This window comes from Canis lupus, chromosome 11 (genome assembly GCF_003254725.2).
Source record: "Canis lupus dingo isolate Sandy chromosome 11, ASM325472v2, whole genome shotgun sequence".
Taxonomy (NCBI): Eukaryota; Metazoa; Chordata; class Mammalia; order Carnivora; family Canidae; genus Canis; species Canis lupus.
The window spans coordinates 13638207-13656348 of record NC_064253.1 but is presented as its reverse complement, the minus strand read 5'-3'; the positions used below and the strand labels follow the sequence as shown (position 1 = coordinate 13656348).

The 18142-nt window shown below is 42.1% G+C and overlaps 1 protein-coding gene and 1 long non-coding RNA gene across 8 annotated transcripts in view; one reads left to right on the top strand and one right to left on the bottom strand.

Annotated features, from left to right (window-relative positions):
- ZNF608 (zinc finger protein 608) overlaps positions 1-18142 on the top strand; it is a 111027-nt gene that overhangs the window by 28085 nt on the left and 64800 nt on the right. Inside the window, exon 1 of one of the 7 annotated variants that reach the window (XM_025431903.3) lies at positions 10680-10847. The exons of 5 other annotated variants lie outside the window; for them this stretch is intronic. In XM_025431903.3, coding sequence (XP_025287688.3) covers positions 10791-10847 — 57 coding nt within the window. In that variant the 5' untranslated portion in view covers positions 10680-10790. Of the gene's footprint in view, positions 1-10679; positions 10848-10887; positions 10996-18142 lie in introns of those variants that run through there. One more of the 7 variants, XM_035696623.2, reaches the window with a different exon arrangement.
- Positions 8440-10706, bottom strand: LOC125756038 (uncharacterized). The gene is made up of 2 exons (XR_007413933.1): positions 10571-10706; positions 8440-8991 (listed from the first exon to the last, which is right to left on the bottom strand). It is a non-coding gene; the product is annotated as an uncharacterized LOC125756038 (long non-coding RNA).

Sequence of the window (18142 nt, the reverse complement as noted above, 5' to 3'; positions counted from 1 at the left end):
CCAAAGACAGGCGCTAAACCGCTGCGCCACCCAGGGATCCCAGATTTTATTTTTTTATTCATGAGACACACACACACACACACAGAGAGAGAGAGAGAGAGAGAGGCAGAGACACAGGGAGAGGGAGAAGCAGGCTCCATGCAGGGAACCTGATGTGAGACTCGATCCCAGGTCCCCAGGATCACACCCTGGGCTGAAGGCAGCGCTAAACTGCTAAGCCACCCGGGCTGCCCAGAGCTGATGCTTTTAAAGCTACCCAAGACCACCTTCTGGTTGCTTCAGATCCAAGCTTAAAGAATAGAAATTGGCTCCTTCCTCTGTTGTAGCTGGGATACCACTGACCTAAATCTTGGGTCAGTAAGTTAGCTTTGAAGTTGGTAGGCTGATAGGGCTCTATGGAGGACTTTATTTATATTACCTGGAGAGAGAGGCAAGAAGAGTAAACCTATCATGGCCAGAAGGTTAGACCTTGGGGCTACAGATAAGATCTGCTTTGTTCCAGTGGAATTGCCTAGGGTTTCTGGCGTGGTAATCCCTAAGGCAAGCAGATAGACACAGTTCTGTCCCAGGAATGGAAATATGTCCACATATTGATAAACACATTTCATGATACTCAGAAATCATGGAGAAATGAGGCAAATTTATCTGTGTTACAGTTACCATCCATCTGTTGTTCTAACATCTGTGCCACAGTGTTGTAAAATGGCACAAGGAATGAGCAGGAGGTCGCCTTCCATGGTGAGGGAGGTCAGGAGAACAGCTGGGTGGGGCCGATGATTTTCAGACTATGGAAAGCCTGCAAAATACAGACCAAGAGTAGTTGCTTCCCAGGAGGAGTGAGGGTAGATCTTTGAGGCTCTTATCATTGGTGGCACAGAGAGCAAGATAAACAGAAGGTCAACCTCCCTAAAGCAGAAGCGGTCTTTGCCTCGATGCCCTCAGCGAAATTCCTTTTAAATATAGCTGCTTTTTACCTTCTGCTATCTCCTTATCTGCTGAGAGCCTAATTTTTCTCCGTTTATCAACAGTTTCACCTTCTGCTAGCAATCCATCAGATGACCCTAAAGGTGACTTTTAAGACTGTGCCATGCTCACATTGTGAGTAGACTTCTTTGAAGGCCAAGGGATGGAATTCTCCTGTAGGGACCCTTTGGTAGGGAGGAGAGGCAGGGGAGATTTCCAGGAGTCTTAAGAACATCCTGCCCTTGGGCTAGGCATCCTCTCTGCCCCCAAAGCTGTGTTTTTTGTTTTTGTTTTTTTTTTTTGCAAAGCTGATTTTGGACAGAACCTCTTTCAGTGTTTCTTAGTATATTTGAAGCTGGCAGCAAGGTTTAAGTGATGAGGTTGAAGCAGGGTCTGACATGGCTCCCCACCATGCCCTCCCTATCATCCCTTGATTTCACAATGGAGATATATATATATACACACACACACCTATTTCATAATGGATATGTATATATATAAAATATATATATGTATAAAATATTTTATTTATCATGAGAGACACAGAGAGAGAGAGAGAGAAGCAGAGACATAGGCACAGGGAAAAGCAGGCTCTCCACTGGGAGCCTGATGCAGGACTCGATCCCAGGACCCCAGGATCATGACCTGAGCCAAAGGCAGACGCTCAACTGCTGAGCCACCCAGGCATCCATTCACGACAGATATTTTTAAGGGAGTTTTATAACTAATGTAAGGAGTGTGTTTCAAACAGGAACCTAGTAGGCATATGAGATCCTAAGGATTGATCCTGCCCTTGAGTTACAGATTAAGTCACAGACTTGAGAGGAGGATAAATGTCATATATTTCTATTTTCTGGATTAATAGATTATATATATATATATATATATATATGCATTTTTATAAGCTATATTTTCTTTGTGTATGTTTAATATATCTGATGAATTTGATTTGAGGAATAGAAATAACTGAAATAATGTGATAATGTGTGTAACTGAAGGGGCTATGAGGGCAGGTGTACAAGGTCAGGGTTACTGGGATTCTAGGCACACAGGTCAGAAAAGGACATAGTTCACCAGTGTATCCCTCAGCTCCCCCCACGGGACACAGGTCCTCATAGTTTGTGCAGGCAGTGGTACCTCTTATTTCCTCTGAAGCTTTGTCTTGGAAATACACCGTTACATATTCTTTCCATGGGAAATCCTGCAGGACACAGTGCAGAAGAGATTCATTGGAAAAATGGAGTGGAAGATTAGCCTTTAGCCTCCTTGTATTCTGTTAATATTTCTTTACGATCTTAGGACTTTGACGATGGGCACCATGTATTTAAGAGGTGAGGCTGAAGCAGCTGTGAGGTAGCTCTGGTTTGTAGCCCAATTACAGGGTAGGGTGCTTGTCAAGTACAAACTTGAGATGGGAAAGAAAGAGCAGATTCAGCGCCTGACAGTGACTTGAGGGGAACCAAATGCTTTTCTCCCAGTGATTGGATGTTTGCACTTTTGTTTCTGGATGTGCTTCCTGGTCTTGCTCTTGGCTGACTGCACATGCTGTGAAATCCACCCAGATAATAACACATGGAATGTGTTCCAGGCAGACCATGCCCAGATTGAATTGGGAGTTGAGCGCAGGCCAGATAGCGCAGGGCTTTGTAGGTCATGGGGAAGAGTTGGGATTTTAGTTTGAATATGATGAGAAACCTTTCTAGAATTTTGAGTAAGGGAGAGTGACAGTGTTTCTGAAAATTTACTTTTGACTGCTTATAGGAGAATTGACTCTAGGGAGGCAAGAAGAGAAAGAAGGGGAATCAGTTGCAAGGCTTTTTCAATGGTCCTGGTGAGACAGAATGGGATAGACTTGGTCATGGAGGTGGTGAGAAGTGCTCACATTGTCTAAGGTGATGTACAGACTTGGATGTGGAGTGTGAGAGGATGAGACTTTAGGATAGCATCTAGAATTTTGGAGGTGGGTGGAATCAGGAGTTGGGACACCCTCTGGGTGTATGGCTGCCAAGTGATGATACTCAATGGAATGGCCAGTGCTGGAGGCACAGATTGGGAGAAGTGGGTAGTATACAGGTGGGCTTTACAGTCGGGGGCCTGGAGGAGGTCATCTAGTGAGTGTAGTTGGGAAAGATGAGGCCAGTGCTGAGCCGTGTGGAGCATCAGGGGGAGCACAGCATTCATTGAGGAGCAAGAGGACCCATCCAAGTCTGGTGCTTCTCAAAAGCCAGTGAAGACATTCTAGCAAGAAGGATGTAGTACAATGTGTCAAACGCTGCCAAGCAGTCAGGTTAAGATGAGAATCAGAAGTGAGTTCTGCCTTTGGAAAGATGACTGTTGTTAGTGATTTTAATACAAGTGGTCCTGGGGAAGAGATGAGGTGGAGCTGGAGGGAATACTAGTCTGATTGAAGGGCTTAGATTTTGGGTGTGAGGTGAGGAAAACAGAACATGAGGAGTATAGCACACTTTACCATAAGGGACAGCATGGGGCCAGGGAATATTTATATCATTTTTAGAAGTAGGGCACTCTGTTAAATAGCTTGTTTGTCTGCTAGATAACTTGTTTGTGTGCCAATGGGAACGATACAGGGAGGTAGAAGAGAACTGATCTCCTGGAGAGAGAGCAGGGGTGATGTGACCTGGATTCAGGGTGGGGATGGCCATGGGAAATATCCACTGCACGGATGCATCTGTGCATGGCCTCTGGAGCTGGGACAGGTCCCCCTCTCCAACAGGGGGAAAGTCAGAAAATGTGTACAGATGCTGTGGGTTTGGTAGGTTTCCTTTTTTATCATTAGTGCAGGATATTGTTGCTATGTTAAGGAATTCTTCTAAATACAGATATTCTGGACAACAGGTGGATATTGAATTTTCATTCCCTGCTTCCTGTAATCAGGGAGGGAGCTTTGACTGTGTTGTGTTCTGACAGTAGAAATACCAGAAATGGTGGAGGTGTCAACGAAGATCTCTGTGTATTCTTTCATTCATTCCTTCACTCATTCCTTAACCCACCAAACACTTTTTGCCTGTTGATTGATTGATTGATTGATTTGCCTGTTGATTGTTATGCCAAGCCCAGTCTGGGTCCTGGAGATATAGTAGTGAGCAAAGTTTCTGCTTTCATAAAGCTTATATCCTAGTTTATTCTGGATAAATGTTTCCGGAGGTGTTAGGTGCTTCAAGAGGGAGGACGTGGTAGAGAAGGATGGTGGGAAAGGAGAGTTTTTATTCTTTTGTGTTTGAATAGGGACCTGATAGTGAGGAGGAGCCATTTGATCCCCTGGGGAGAGAACTTTCTAGGGACTAGGGAACTGCCTGTGCATAAGCCCTGGAGGGGAGAGGGTGTGTGTGTGTGTGTGTGTGTGTGTGTGTGTGTGTGGTGGTTCAGGAAGACTCCAAGGTGGCTGGAGCTGAATGAAGGAGAGAGAAGCTTGCTCAGAGATGGAGTTCAAGAAGCCTGAGGTCAGGCTCCAGGGAGCCATGAGGAACCAACTAAGACTCAGAGAAGGGGAGCGATGGGGCTTTTTGTATGTGAGGGGGTGCTGCACTGTGAGGTATATTATAGAAGGATCTCAGAGTTTGAGAACCTACCCTAAGCTTGATTACTGCCTCTGTTCCTCAAGCAAGATCATGAATATTAAGGGTTTTTTTTTGTTTTTTTTTGTTTTTTTTTTCCCTAGAGAGTAGACAATGGTACCTTCCGCAGCTTCCTCATTAAAAAGGGACCATTATTTTCCCCAGAGCGAATGTTTCCAGGTGTCTCCAGTTGTGTGCATGCACACGCACACACAGTGCCCCCCCAACCATGTGGCATTGTATTAATATAGCCGATCATTACTAAAATTATAAACAATGAAATTCTAAAATGATGAGGTAAGAGTATAAATAGAAATTCTCATCTTTTTTTCTTGTGCCCCAGTGGATACCTCTCACATCCCCGCTGGGTTTTTACCATGCCTCTGTTGTGGGAGATGGGTCTAGAACCTTGACACTAGTTGCATTTATTAAAATGTCTTTTAGTCAAGTTTTCTTTTTAAATTAAGAAAGCAGTACATGAGTCTATAAAAGTTTAAAATGTACTAAAATATTATGTAATGGAAAGTAGGTTCCCTCCCCCACCCTCCATTAGACCTGCTCCCCAGAGCCAGCTACTTTGAACAGTTTTGTGTGTCTTTTCCTGAAATAGTCTCCATATGTTCAAGCATATATATTTATATTTCTTGTCTCCTTATACAGATCCGAGCATGCTAAAGAAACGAATATGCACTTTACTCTTTTGTATAACTGGATATCTTGGGATATGTCCTGTCTTTGCTTTCTACCTTTGGTTCCGTAATTTATATGGCTGATTCTCTACTAACAGCATGTAGGTGTTTACAGCCTTTTTCAGTTACACAGTGCTCTAGTGATCATCCCTGAACACATAAATTTCAAAATTTATCTCCGCCTTGATGGCATGACTTGCATTCCCACCAACAATGGGACACGAAGTGCTTGTGTTTCTACAAATTAATGGGTACTGTGAATTATAATTATTTGACTTTAATTTGTGCTAATCTGATGGTGACCCTTTATTGTAAATTCCCCTTTTCATGTTTACAAGCCATTGTATCTATTTTCCTCCATATTGACAATTTATAACCTCTGACTCATTTTCTTGGGAGTCGTTGGCCATTTTTTATTATTTAAAGTAATTCAATGTATATTAGTTAAATACACTTTTCTTTTTAAACATTTTTTCCAATTTTCTCCTGTGCTTGCAGATTCTTCCCCCTGATTCTGTTTATTGCTAGTTTTTTTTTTTTTTTTTTTCTTTTGCCTCTGTAGTATCTTAAATTTTGTCATCAGGTTTATTAGTCATTTCCTCATGTGGCTTCTGGGTTTTGTGTCAGTGTAAGAGGACCTTTTTTTTTTTCTCTGAGATGATTAAAAATTTTTTTTGTATTGCTTTGGTCGTAGTTGTCTATCTTTATAGTCTTCAACTGGAAGGTGAATATGATTTTTATCTGATTGGCTTCTGGGGTCATATTGGCTTTTATAATAAATAGTGTTTATTAATCCTCTGTAATAAATAATAAAACATAAATAATGTTTGATCAAATACCCAGAATCCTTGAACCTTTCATTTAAATGATTGTTCCTTAATCAGAGCTGTGCATCTGAATCACTTGAAGAGTGCTTAATTTTTTTCCTTTCCCCAAACACACAGTTCCAGGTCCCGTATGTCTGTTCTGACTCTCTAGCTCTACAGGGAGGCTGCTTTGTGTGCATTTAGAAAAAGCTTCAGATAGCTTACTGGAAGTTGTCATTTTTTGTTTTTTTTCCTCAAAAGCAAATGTTAGGAATGGTTATTGGAATTTCCTGTTTCTGGGGTTTGTTTGTTGTTGTTGTTTGGTTCTTTATAAAAAAAATCCTCACACTATTGCTTTAAATATAACTTCAATAAGTGTTTTACAGGTGGTTAATTAGTGTACTTGGTCAAAGGGGAGGTGGAGGAGAAAGGACTAAGGATTTGCAGCACTGGCCCTGGGAATATTCACAGCCAGGTAAATAAATACCTTCTCCAGTGTTTCCTTGAGTCCTCCTAGGGCTCCCGGAGACAACCTGCACAGCGTGCTGCTTAAGCAGTCAAGATGAACCATGGTTTTGCTTAGTTAGCCACTTTGGTTTAGTAGCATGTAGGTAATTGCCACGCAGGCCAGAGGAAATGTTTGGGAGTGGGTAAAGCCTGCAGTTGTATTACTGCTGTAGGTCTGATCTATGGGGGTCATCTCTTCTGGTCAGCTGAGCTTTAGAAAATTGCCAGTTTGCTATCTTGCCCTCTTACTCAGCAGAGCACAGCCAATAAATCCTGTTGGTGGTGGCCACATGTGGTCTTCAGGTAGAGTGTTCTCTGCAGTATTTGGGGGTGGGGGGTGGGATTTGGTGATGGGGGGTGTCTTTACTCTGATTGCTGCCTGGGTCATGATCCCTGGGAGAAGCTCTGGAATGGGAATAATTGGGAGACTAGGTCCCACTTGATGCAATGGCTTTGACTTCTTTTATGATCCTGGGTAAATGTCACTATATCCCTATCCTTGAGCCTTGGTTTCTTCTTGGACCATGTGTTCTGAGTATCCTTTGAGTTCCAAAGAGAATTGTCATGTCTCCCACTCCTGTTGCACTGGACACCCCGTCCGTGTCTCTGACTTGAGCCTGGTCTGTTGCTGTTGTGTCTGCGTGTATGTTTCCCCCCGGCCCACCTGAGACCTTTGAGGCGATGGATGCCATCTTACTAACTCTGATCTCTGCAGCACCCAGCACCCAGCACTGTGCCTGATTGTAGGGAATGCTCAGTTAATGTTTGCTGAGCTGGATCTGCTTTTCATAGGATTGCAGGAGGGCCTCAAGGCTGGCTCCACTGGGTTCATATCTTTTGTCTTTTTTCCATGTAGAGATCACAGGCAAAACCATTGATGGGAATTATCTGGATCTTTTCATATCTCACATTCATGTGGCATTTTTAATTCTTTAAAGCACCATCATCTGTAAAGTCAGTTATATTGCACCTGGTTTCCTGGGTCTGGTAGAGCATGTCTGTTGAATTTTAAAGAATAAGATACTTTACCCAGAAGGGTTGTACTGTGTCAGAATAACAGATTGCAGTGACATCCTGTTTGCTGGCTGATTTTTGACGATTTTTTTGTCAGCCACAAAACCCTCAGGGCTAAAATGGAAGGCTACTCTTAAGGAAAAAAAAAAAAGGTCATTATTCAAGTAAGAGAGAAATGCCAATTATAGCTTAGAGTTTAGGTGTGACCATGGGAAATTGTTTAAACCAAGTTAACAATCTAATTTGGGAAAAAAAAAAACAAAAACAAAGGCCAGCCCAGGAGTTTGGAGTGTAATAAAATCTTGGGAACTCAGGGATGAATTTGGCCCCTTTATCTTTGGTGAGATTTGTATAAGAAATTGGAGGACGGCCCACTTGGACAGCTCTGGTGTATAATCATTGATTACAATGATAGGTCATTAATAGTCATAGCTTGTTAAATGGAGCAGTGGTTTGATTTTTACCTTGAAGTTGGCCATTTAAACTCAACGTGTTATTAGAAGACATTTTTCAAAAAAATACACTTGCCACTATACATTTAAGAGATTGAAACTACACATGTTTATTGTGAGAGTCTTTTTCACCCAAGTGAGTTTCCAATGTTGCTGTGTTACATGGCCAGGGCACCCCTGTGGTTCTAGTGCCCACCAAGTTGTGTGCTTTTCTGATGGCAAGAGAGCCTTTGCTGGAAAAGTGATGAGATGAGAAATCTTGTAATCGGATATATTATAAGATGTTGATGGTGATGCTCATTAGTGAGAACTCAGCATCTTTTGGAGTTTCCAGTACAGTGTCAACAAAGCCTAGGAATAGTTTCTTTTTGAGACCTCCTCCCCCAACTAACTTTCCCAGATAAATTATTTACTCAGAAGGCTCTATCCTCTATTTTTTTTTTTTTAAGGCTTTATTTATTCACTTGAGGGAGAGAGAACGATTGGGAGGGGGTGGGGCAGGGGAGAGGCAGAGGGAGACGCAGACTCCCCGCCGAGCAGGGAGCCAGACTCAAGGCTCCATCCCAGGACCCGAAGATCATGACTTGAGCCGAAGGCAGATGCTTAACCATCTCAGGCATCCCGGCTCTATCCTTTCTAGTATCAAAAATGCAAACAATAATTATTCATCTTTGGACAACCACCAGCATCCAGGTGCCCCAGGAATGTTTGTTGAATTCAGTAACAGCTTAAATGATGCTTAAGTAGTTCTGAAGCTGTTTCCGGTTGATTTTGATGATGGTCTTCAAGGTTGTTAGAGAGCATGTAACTGGAACAGGTGAAGAAAGTCAGGCTGGTAACTGATACACTTGAGCGGACGTGTGTAGTGTGCAGTATAATGAAAAGGGAAGTGTTGCTCCTGCCGCTGACTTTACTCACAGTTACTCAGTGCTTCTTAAGTCTATTTTGGGTTACAGTTTTATTGAGCATCTATGAGCTCTCTCTCCTGGGGGAAGGAAAAAAAAGAAAGCGCAGCGGTGTGTATAAACACACAAACCTTTGCTTCTATAATTACATGGTGTCTCAGACTCCACCAAGTGTTTGAACCCTGGGTAAAGAGTCAGATTTAACAGTTGCTTGTCAGCAAGCCCTTGAATTAAATGACTTCGTTAGGGGCCAAACAGCTTGACTACTGAGAAGCCACAGAAACCCCATGCTTCTTTTTCCTCCCCTAATGCGTTTCCCACTACGCCATGCTGATTTTGAAATGATGAACAACAATTGAAATATTAGGGAAACACTTGGTGAATGCAGAGTGTTCTACAAATAAAAATAGCAAGGCGATTTCTCAGTGGCAAAGGGAAACCCAGGCCATGCATTTTGTCATGTGGCTCATGTTCGCATATTAGGGAGCCTGCTGGAACCCCACGAAACTGTGAGCTGCCAGCTGTTTGGTTTAATTTGATCATTTACAAAAATACAGCCATCCTCACTGGTGCGTATGTTAAATACTGATATAACAGAAATAAATGCTATGCCCGTGGCATATATTTTTCCAAATGCTTTTGGTGTCTGGGTAGGCAGAGCTGGTTTGATGCTAATTGCAGAAATATCGGTGGGATTTATATCTGTCTTCCTGAGATGGCTGGCAAGAAGACATTTAAATCCTCAGAGTTAAGAGACCACACATTTTGATTTTTTTTTTTTTTTTTTTTGGTCCTGCTTTGGGAAGAACCGTGTTCATTTGAGAGAACCCGTGAATGTGTAGGTTGGCACTTGTCGTTTCTTGCAGTGAATTGCATCTTGGTAGATGGTGGAAGTATCCTACATATGGGAGGTTTACCAACATTCCTTTATTTTGAGGGTAGAGCAAAAGCTAGTTGGTGTTTCTACTTTCTACCCTGCATATTAATTTAGGAATAAGTCAATAATGATCCCACGAATTTCATTTCAGCATTAAAAAAGGGACACAGAGAAGGCTTGCCTGTCTTTCTTCACCAAATAGCAGTTTTGCAGACCCTTACAAGTTCCCATATGTTAGTGAAAAACATTTTCCAAGAAATTGGCAGCGTCGCACTTTGTAGCTGATGCCAGCTTGTTCCTTGGGCCAATTCAACAGAGAGGAGAGAGGAAAAAAATGCCTTGTTTTAGTGGCTGAATTACTCTGACAAGCTTTCACATCGCCCCTCCTCTTATTAATATTCTTTTTGATGTGAGCTTGTAAAACAGAGGATTGGCTGTTAATCTCCAAGATCTCAAGGGCTTTTGGCAGTGGCCCATAATTGATGTGTTCACATGGCTGTTGTCTGACTACTGATGATTAGACAGCAGTGTTATCTACCAGCTACATCAGTGTTGCTTATAAATCACACTTGATAAACTGCAGTTTCATTTCTTCAAAGAGTCCGTACATGTCTACGTACTTTGATAGAACTGCCAGAGGCATTTCATGATTCTGTGACAGCTTAGATTAGGTTTATTTTTCATTTCTGTTTGACAAAATATTAGACTTTCTAACCATGTGAAAGAGAATTTTTTGTTCCTCTAACAAGGCATTTGGAGAATGATAGGCAGAGAAGGATTACCTGCTCTCACTGGGAAGATGCACAGGTATGGGTGGCAGGGCGCAGTTTTGCCTCTTAGGGCCATACCTCTCGGGGAGAAGAAGAGAAGATGCCACAGGGGAGAAAGTTCTCAGAATATGGGCTTGGACTCAGATTGTGACATAGCTGGGGTCAGCCATCTAGAATTGTGAGATTGTACTAATTGTTCAATCATAGTATGTACTGAACCCAGGCATGAGGTATGACTCTGCTGCATAGAAGGGCAAGAGAAGGCAAGAAGGTATTACAAGAGAAAGAGGTAACAGCCACAGAAATCATGTCTGTCGCTCTCCTTCACTGCCCATATGGGGATACTTAGCTTGCCACAGACACACCTAGAGTACCCCATCTGCCCAGAGGTCTGATCACTGCAGAAATGCAACCAGGTTGCACATTGCACGCACATGGTAGGCTGACTTGGAGCCTCTGCTGAGCCTTGGCCTTTATCCTATTAGAAAATCGTGTGTCCTTGCGGTAACTTTATCTGAAAAAAAAAAAAAAAAAAAGCAACTAAATAACTGCCAAGCTCGTTTTGCTGTTCTCCTTCTATACTTTTGCATATCCCTGGGCTGTGTTACTCCAGAGCCCCTGAGAGTCTTTTTGCTAACATTAGTTAATCCATCTTCACTTATTATTTTTTTTAGGTCAAATACTAGATTCCAAGAAGTAGTTATATCATAATTATTTGATTTTTACAAATAGAATTCTCTTTACAGAGTGTAAAGTCACATTGCATTTAAGAGATGTCTGTATAATTTTAAGGTGTGACAAAGTTAAATATTTTATCAAAATGTCTAACTTGTATTCAGAATAAAACTATGTATAGGCCAAGATTGGGAGTAAGGGTTTTGTTAATAAATTGTTTCTCTGGGGCTCTAGAATGTAAGAATGCAAGAGAATGCACTTAACATCAAAGCTACCTGAAACAAATTTCTCTTAGCTCACCCCCTGGAACCCAGAAGTTTGATAAGAATTCCAAGTGCTTCAGAGTTATTCTTAAAGTTACTTAAAATTGTTAGTTAAATGCTTGACAGATACGCCTTCTCTATAATAGTTTGGCATTTTTACATGTATGAAACTGTTTTCTCCCATTTTGTTTCTAAATTGTGTCCTCGATTCTGGGTCCTACATTTAACTGCCTGGGAGTGGCTCTGACATGAACACTCCTGTTCCCTAGTAAATTTTTGGCCTGTAATTAAAATAAGTACTGTTGTCAGTGAATCCTGTTCATTGATTAGCATTGAAAAATAAAGATATTTAGGCTTCTGAAATTGATTCCTAGTTGAAGGCAATTAGCCCTTCCCTCCCTTTTTTATTAAAGAAAGCAATATAAATATAAGTTGTTTGGGTTATGGTTATTTGATTTCAATAAACCATGGAAAGATATTCACGATTAACTTAGAGAGGATAGTCTTTCAGTGATGTAAATGGGTTCTTCATTTAGTTTTGATACATAAAGCAGCCATATTGGAGTTTCTGATGTAGCTGTAAAATCTGAAAAAAAGCTATTGAAAGATTGAATATGGTTTTGATGTGTAAAATACGTGTTCATGTGTAAGGGCTGGATGGTAATATTAAAGATAAAGATAATTGGAATAATTTAAAGGTTTTTTTGCCATCTTTAAATAATAACTTTCTTTAAAAAAAGTATTGTGTATATATATATATATATGTATATGTAAGTTTTATGAAGTGTATTACGATTATGGCAAATATAAGTATGCATTCTTTAATTTTAAGAAGATACCAGTTCTTCTTGACTGATGATTTACATCATGATTCAAATTAACTTAAATTTAGCTTAGTCTCATGCTAACATTGTCTGCAGGTGTTTATGGACTAACTGGAAATTACTGTAATATTGAGGGGGAGGATAATAGAAATACACATTTTAATATAAATATGAGAGGCTCTTTGCCCACAGGGTTTGGTATTAGTATCTGGACTATGTCCCCAGTTTTTTGCCCTTTTTTGGGGGGAGGAGGAAGGCTACCATTTTATAAAATGTCTAATTCATTGTTTAAGAAATCTTGGTCAGGTTATAGAGTCAACTTTAAAAGTTGCGGTCATCCATTTATTTTGGACCTGACATCTCAAGGTTTTATATGACCAAGATTTAGAGCAGGTATTATCTGATAGATAGGAGTTTGGATCAATTACTGTAAAATTGGCCTTCATAATTTGTTACAGTCATCTAAAATCTGTTCTGAAATAAGACACATGTAAGATTACGTATTCTGGAAATATGAATGCTAAGATAGGGTGACCTCTCTCCTACTCCCTCATTAGCCCTTTCCTTTTCTACTCTAAAGAGGAAATAACTAAAATGGATTAGCTGGCATTGTTTGACCCACCCACCTTCATTTGTGATCCTTGTGCAGATTGTGGACTGATGGCCCAGGCAGGGTGAAATGCCCTAGATACACTTCCTCTGCAAAGGCTCCTTGCTTCAAAAAGGGATGGTGTTTGCATTGGGGAAAATGTGATATGTAGCTGGGGGTAGAAACATAGGGAAGGAGAGAACATATTTTTAATATGGTACCAAGAGTTGGAAGAGAAAGGGAAAGGACATAAATAGTACTATATTGAACAATAGCAGTGAGAGTGGTCATCCCTGTTGTGTTCCTGACCTTAGGGGAAAGATTCTTAGTTTTTCCCCCATTGAGAATGATACTCGCTGAGGACTTTTCAGAGATGGCATTTATGATATTGAGATATGTTCCCTCTATCCCTACACTTTGAAGAGTTTTAATCAGTAATGGATGCTGTATTTTGTCAAATGCTTTCTCTGCATCTATTGAGAGGATCATATGGGTCTTGTCTTGTCTTTTGTCAATGTGATCTATCACGTTGATTGTTTAACGAATGTTGAACCACTCTTGCATCCTGGGAATAAATCCCACTTGGTCGTAGTGAATAATCCTCTTAATGTGCTGTTGGATCTTATTTGTTAGTATCTTGGTGAGAATTTTTGCATCCATGTTCATCAGGGATATTGGTCTGTAATTCTCCCTTTAGGTGGTGTCTTTGTCTGGTTTTGGGATCAAGGTCATGCTGGCCTCATAGAATGAGTTTGGCAGTATTCCTTCCATTTCTATCCTTTGAAACAACTTTAGTAGAATAGGTATTATTTCTTCTTTAACTGTTGGGGAGAATTCCCATGGGAAGCCATCTGGCCCTGGACTTTTGTTTCTTAGGAGGCTTTTGATGACTGCTTCAATTTCCTCGCTGGTTATTGGCCTGTTCAGGTTTTCTATTTCTTCCTGTTTAAATTTTGATAATTTGTAGGTTTTTTTTTTTTTAAGATTTATTTATTTATTTTATGATAGACATAGAGAGAGAGAGAGACAGAGAGAGAGAGGCAGAGACACAGGAGGAGGGAGAAGCAGGCTCCACGTGGGGAGCCCTATGTGGGACTCGATCCCAGGACTCCAAGATCGCGCCCTGGGCCAAAGGCAGGCGCTAAACCGCTGAGCAACCCAGGGATCCCCTGGTAATTTGTAGGTTTTGAGGAATGCATCCATTTCTCCCGAATTGCCTAATTTGTTGGTATATAGTTGCTCACAATACATTTTTATGTTAACCTTAAAAATAAAACTGCCACTTATTTTACCAGCAAAAATGGAATTCTTTGAGAATAGCAGAGAATTGCAATATGGGACAGGCAGGTTGCAGCTAAAATAATAGCTAACCCTGGAGAATAAAGGAGTGAGTTCTTTTATGGAAGACAGAGGGAAGTGGGAAGGCTCTTATAAACTGAGTCTATTGTAGTAAACTGGGAGCTAGAAATATGAGGCCTTCTCATTGGCTGAGCCATGACTGGTTCTCATTGGCTGGGCTGTTGCTGGGGCAGGAGGAAAGCCTTTCTTCCTTCTAGGGTAGTGAAGTAGTATCTACCTGCAAGGTCCTCTCTTCTTGTTAGGTCTGCAGTTGATGACAAGTGACAGGGCATGAGAACACTCCTCTGTCCCTTGCTGAATTTCCCATCTTTTGAGTGGGCCTCCCTTTATTAATTTTCACAGTGTCTTCAGCTGGATTGAAACAGAAGGTTACAAGGAGGTGTTGGAGCCATAGATAGTGTGGCTGCCAGTTGCTGTGAAGCTGAAATTAAGGGCTCCATTAACACTAGCCCTTAGGACACCTGGGTGGCTGAGTCGGTTAAGCACCTGCCTTTGGCTCAGGTCATGATGCCGGGGTGCTGAGATTGAGCCCCACATCAGCCTCCCTGCTCAGTGGGGAGCCTGCTTCTTCCTCTGCCCCTCCCCCAGTTTCTGCTCTCTCTCAAATAAGGAAATAAAAATCTTAAAAAAAAAGAGAAAAGAGTCACCACTCTTTAAAAAGCTAGCAGTCCTGCTCCTCTAGGAGGGATGGGGGTAGGGCACGGGCCAGCCCCTCAGGAGTGGGCATGGACTTCTCTGGACTGGTCCCGGTGTTGGACACCATACCCTCCCCCTCCCACCACTCTGATCTTAGCATCCTGCTTCCAAACCTGTGGAGCACTGCCTGTCCTCCCCTGCCCTCCTCACCACTGCCACCACCTTGGACCACTGGCATGGCTTCTTAACTGCACTCCTTTCTCAGGTTCCCCTCTACTCTGTTCCCTGTACCGTGTCCCATGTGCTTTTGACCAGAGGAACAATCTGGCCCACTCATGTCCCTACTTTATGTCTTTAGGACTGGCTGCCAACTCCGCAATTACCCCTAAGTTATTAGCCTGATCCAGGGTCACCATGAGCTGCCTGCTTTTTCCCCTGCTTTCACTCTGACCCTCTGTGTTTCAAACCCCTTAAAAACCCCTGGGTGGTGACTAGCATGGCCCAGCTCTGCCCTTGTTCCCTGTCCTCTCCCCAGGATCCATCCTCCACTGTTTTTTTTTTTTTTTTTAAGATTTTATTTATTTATTCATTTGAGACACACAGAGAGGGGCAGAGATACAGGCAGAGGGAGAAGCAGGCTCCCTGGAGGGAGCCTGATGCAGGATTCCATCCTGGGACCCCAGGATCACAACCTGAGTCGAAGGCAGCGATCCACCCAGGTTACTGCCCCCGTGCACTTTCTTAAGACTCATCTTCCACACACCCCACCCCATCCTGTGGGGCTGCCTCAGTATGCCACCTCAGCCCTGCCCACTTGCTGCTGGTGCCCCCTGTGGCGTTGGTGTCCCTCCAGGGCTCCTGTGGCCTTGCTAGGTACATGGTGGTTACCTGGCAACACATTTGTCAGATGAAGGAATGACTTCCCTGGGAAGGAGGTGGGTTTAAGCAGCAGCCTTTGTAAAGGGGATGATATGGGTTCTATGCATGGTCTTCCTGTCACACAAACTAGATCCTTATGCCACCCTTGACTTGTTGATCTCAGCACCTCTGCCCAAGGACTTGAAATAATAGCCTTAATTATATGCTGTCTCTCCTCTGCATTGGCAGTTGCTTACTTCTATCCTACAGTAGAAGGGCTTAACAACTTTTTGTTAAAAGGTTAGTTTTTAAAAAATTAGAAATGTCATACATGTTCATGTTAAAATTTCATGCAGAAGGCTGTCAAATAAAATTGATCCCCCCTCTGAGCTGCATATTTTTATGTGGATAACATTTCTGGATGGAAATGCATAAGAAACCATTAGAACCATTAGAAGAAAGGGTCTCCCTAAAGAGTGACCTGTTGGCTTCTAGAATCTTTGTTCTCAGGAGGGAAAACAAAATTCTGGTCCTGTGAACAGCTCTTTCTCTGTGGGGCTTTGTGAGAAGAAACTTTCAAAAGTTGTAGTTTGGGTACAGAGCTTGGTAGAGGCCCCAGCAGCCCTCCTTGGGATAGCCGACAGCCTCTAGTTTGGCTGCTGAGAAGTAACTTATCTCTTAAGACTTCAGATGAGAAAATATACCCTTGCCTTTCTATAGAGACCTAATAAGAGTGAATATGAAAGTCTCTGAGGTGTCCTTGAGAGCCTGTGTATAGATGATTGGAGGAGCTCTGTGATTCTCTCTCTCTCACCACTCTGTCTCCGTGGTAAAGCATAGAGAGCTTTCAGGAGCCATTTATTTTGATTCAGTATGAAATTAAAATTTCAAAGCTTTCATTCATTTATTGAAATTGATCAGTATTTTGGAACAGCATTTGGGAGGCACGGAGGAAAGGGAGTCAAGATGTTCACACTGTGCCTCTCAGACATGGGATGAATTGAAGTGAGCAGAGTTTAGATTTTGCAGAGTGGAGAGTGAATGGTACCCAGATGGTATCCTGGGCAGGGAGTTAGGATTGTCCCCTTCTAGGGCTGACGTACCATGCTTTGCAGAAGCAGGTTTTTGACCCCTGCTAAGGCACCATCTTAGATCTCACCTCTACAGTGCGACTCAGGTGCTTCCTTACGACTGAATTCGTTGTGATGAGCATGTGTTGCATTTGCAGCTCAAATCTCTAGAATTTTAACTGAAAATATTCTCTGTAGCAGATTGTAGGTGAGATTTCCTAACAGAGGGGCAAGAAAAGAATTGGTGTTAGTTCAGAAGAGGAATAATGTAATTTTTTCCAAATGGGCCTTTCTTTCCTTTTTCTGTTTTTTTTTTAACCCCCCCCCCCCTTTTTTTCCTCTTAAATTTAAGCCTGTGTCAAGTAGAAAGAAAAGCCTAGGACCTTTCCGAATTTTTAAGGAGAAATAAGGATCATGCAGAGATGGGTACTGGAAGGCTGGCCAGTAGTATCTGCTCAGATATTCATTATTCAGGTGTTTTTGAAACTGATTTGCTTAGTACTGTTAGCTACACCCATGTTAAGCAAAATGCAGAGCTAAAAATCCAGACTTTTATCACCGAGCTGGCTTTTTTCATTCCTAGGGGATTGGGAGCCGCGTCTAATGGATGTAAATGGGATTTGTGTGGACATTTTCAGGAATTCAGCTTTCTACAAAGTCAAGGAACTTGTGAAAAGAATTAACAAAGGAAGATAGACTTTTTAAAAGTACTTTTATGAAGGTCTCCTTCCTTTGTGGCTGATTATTGTGGTTTAAGTAACTTTGGAAATGGGCAGAATGAGAGGAAATCAGAGAACCCTATGGACAAGATGTAAAAACCCTGGTCACTTAGTGCTCCTCTGTGAGCAGTGGAACATGTTCGCGGCACTTTTGAGACAGCAGAAGAATCTGTGGCTCAGCAGTAGGACGGGTTTTTTGCTGAGAACACAAAGGAAGTTAAGCGTGTGACAACGGATGTGGTCCGATAGAGTCAGTCCTCCAGGATGGAGTCCTTGTGTCCTCTGCACCTGCCCTGGTGCCCCTCTGCCGGAACTCTATACAGTTGAGGGCCTCCTGGGGGAGAATTCTATTTGGCTTCAAAACAAAAACAAATTTAAGACACTGAATTGAGTAGCTTAATTATACTCTATTTTTTATGTACCCCGGTACCTTCTGTTTTGCTTTGAAAACTGCCAATGCCTAGAGAATGAAGGTAAACATACCTGCTGTTGTTTAAAGTCTACTTTGTACGTGTTGCTGGCCTTTGTGTGTGTGTGCTTTGGGATCTGAGCATAGGGCTCCTTCTGGGGTGACATACAGTGACCTCCTCC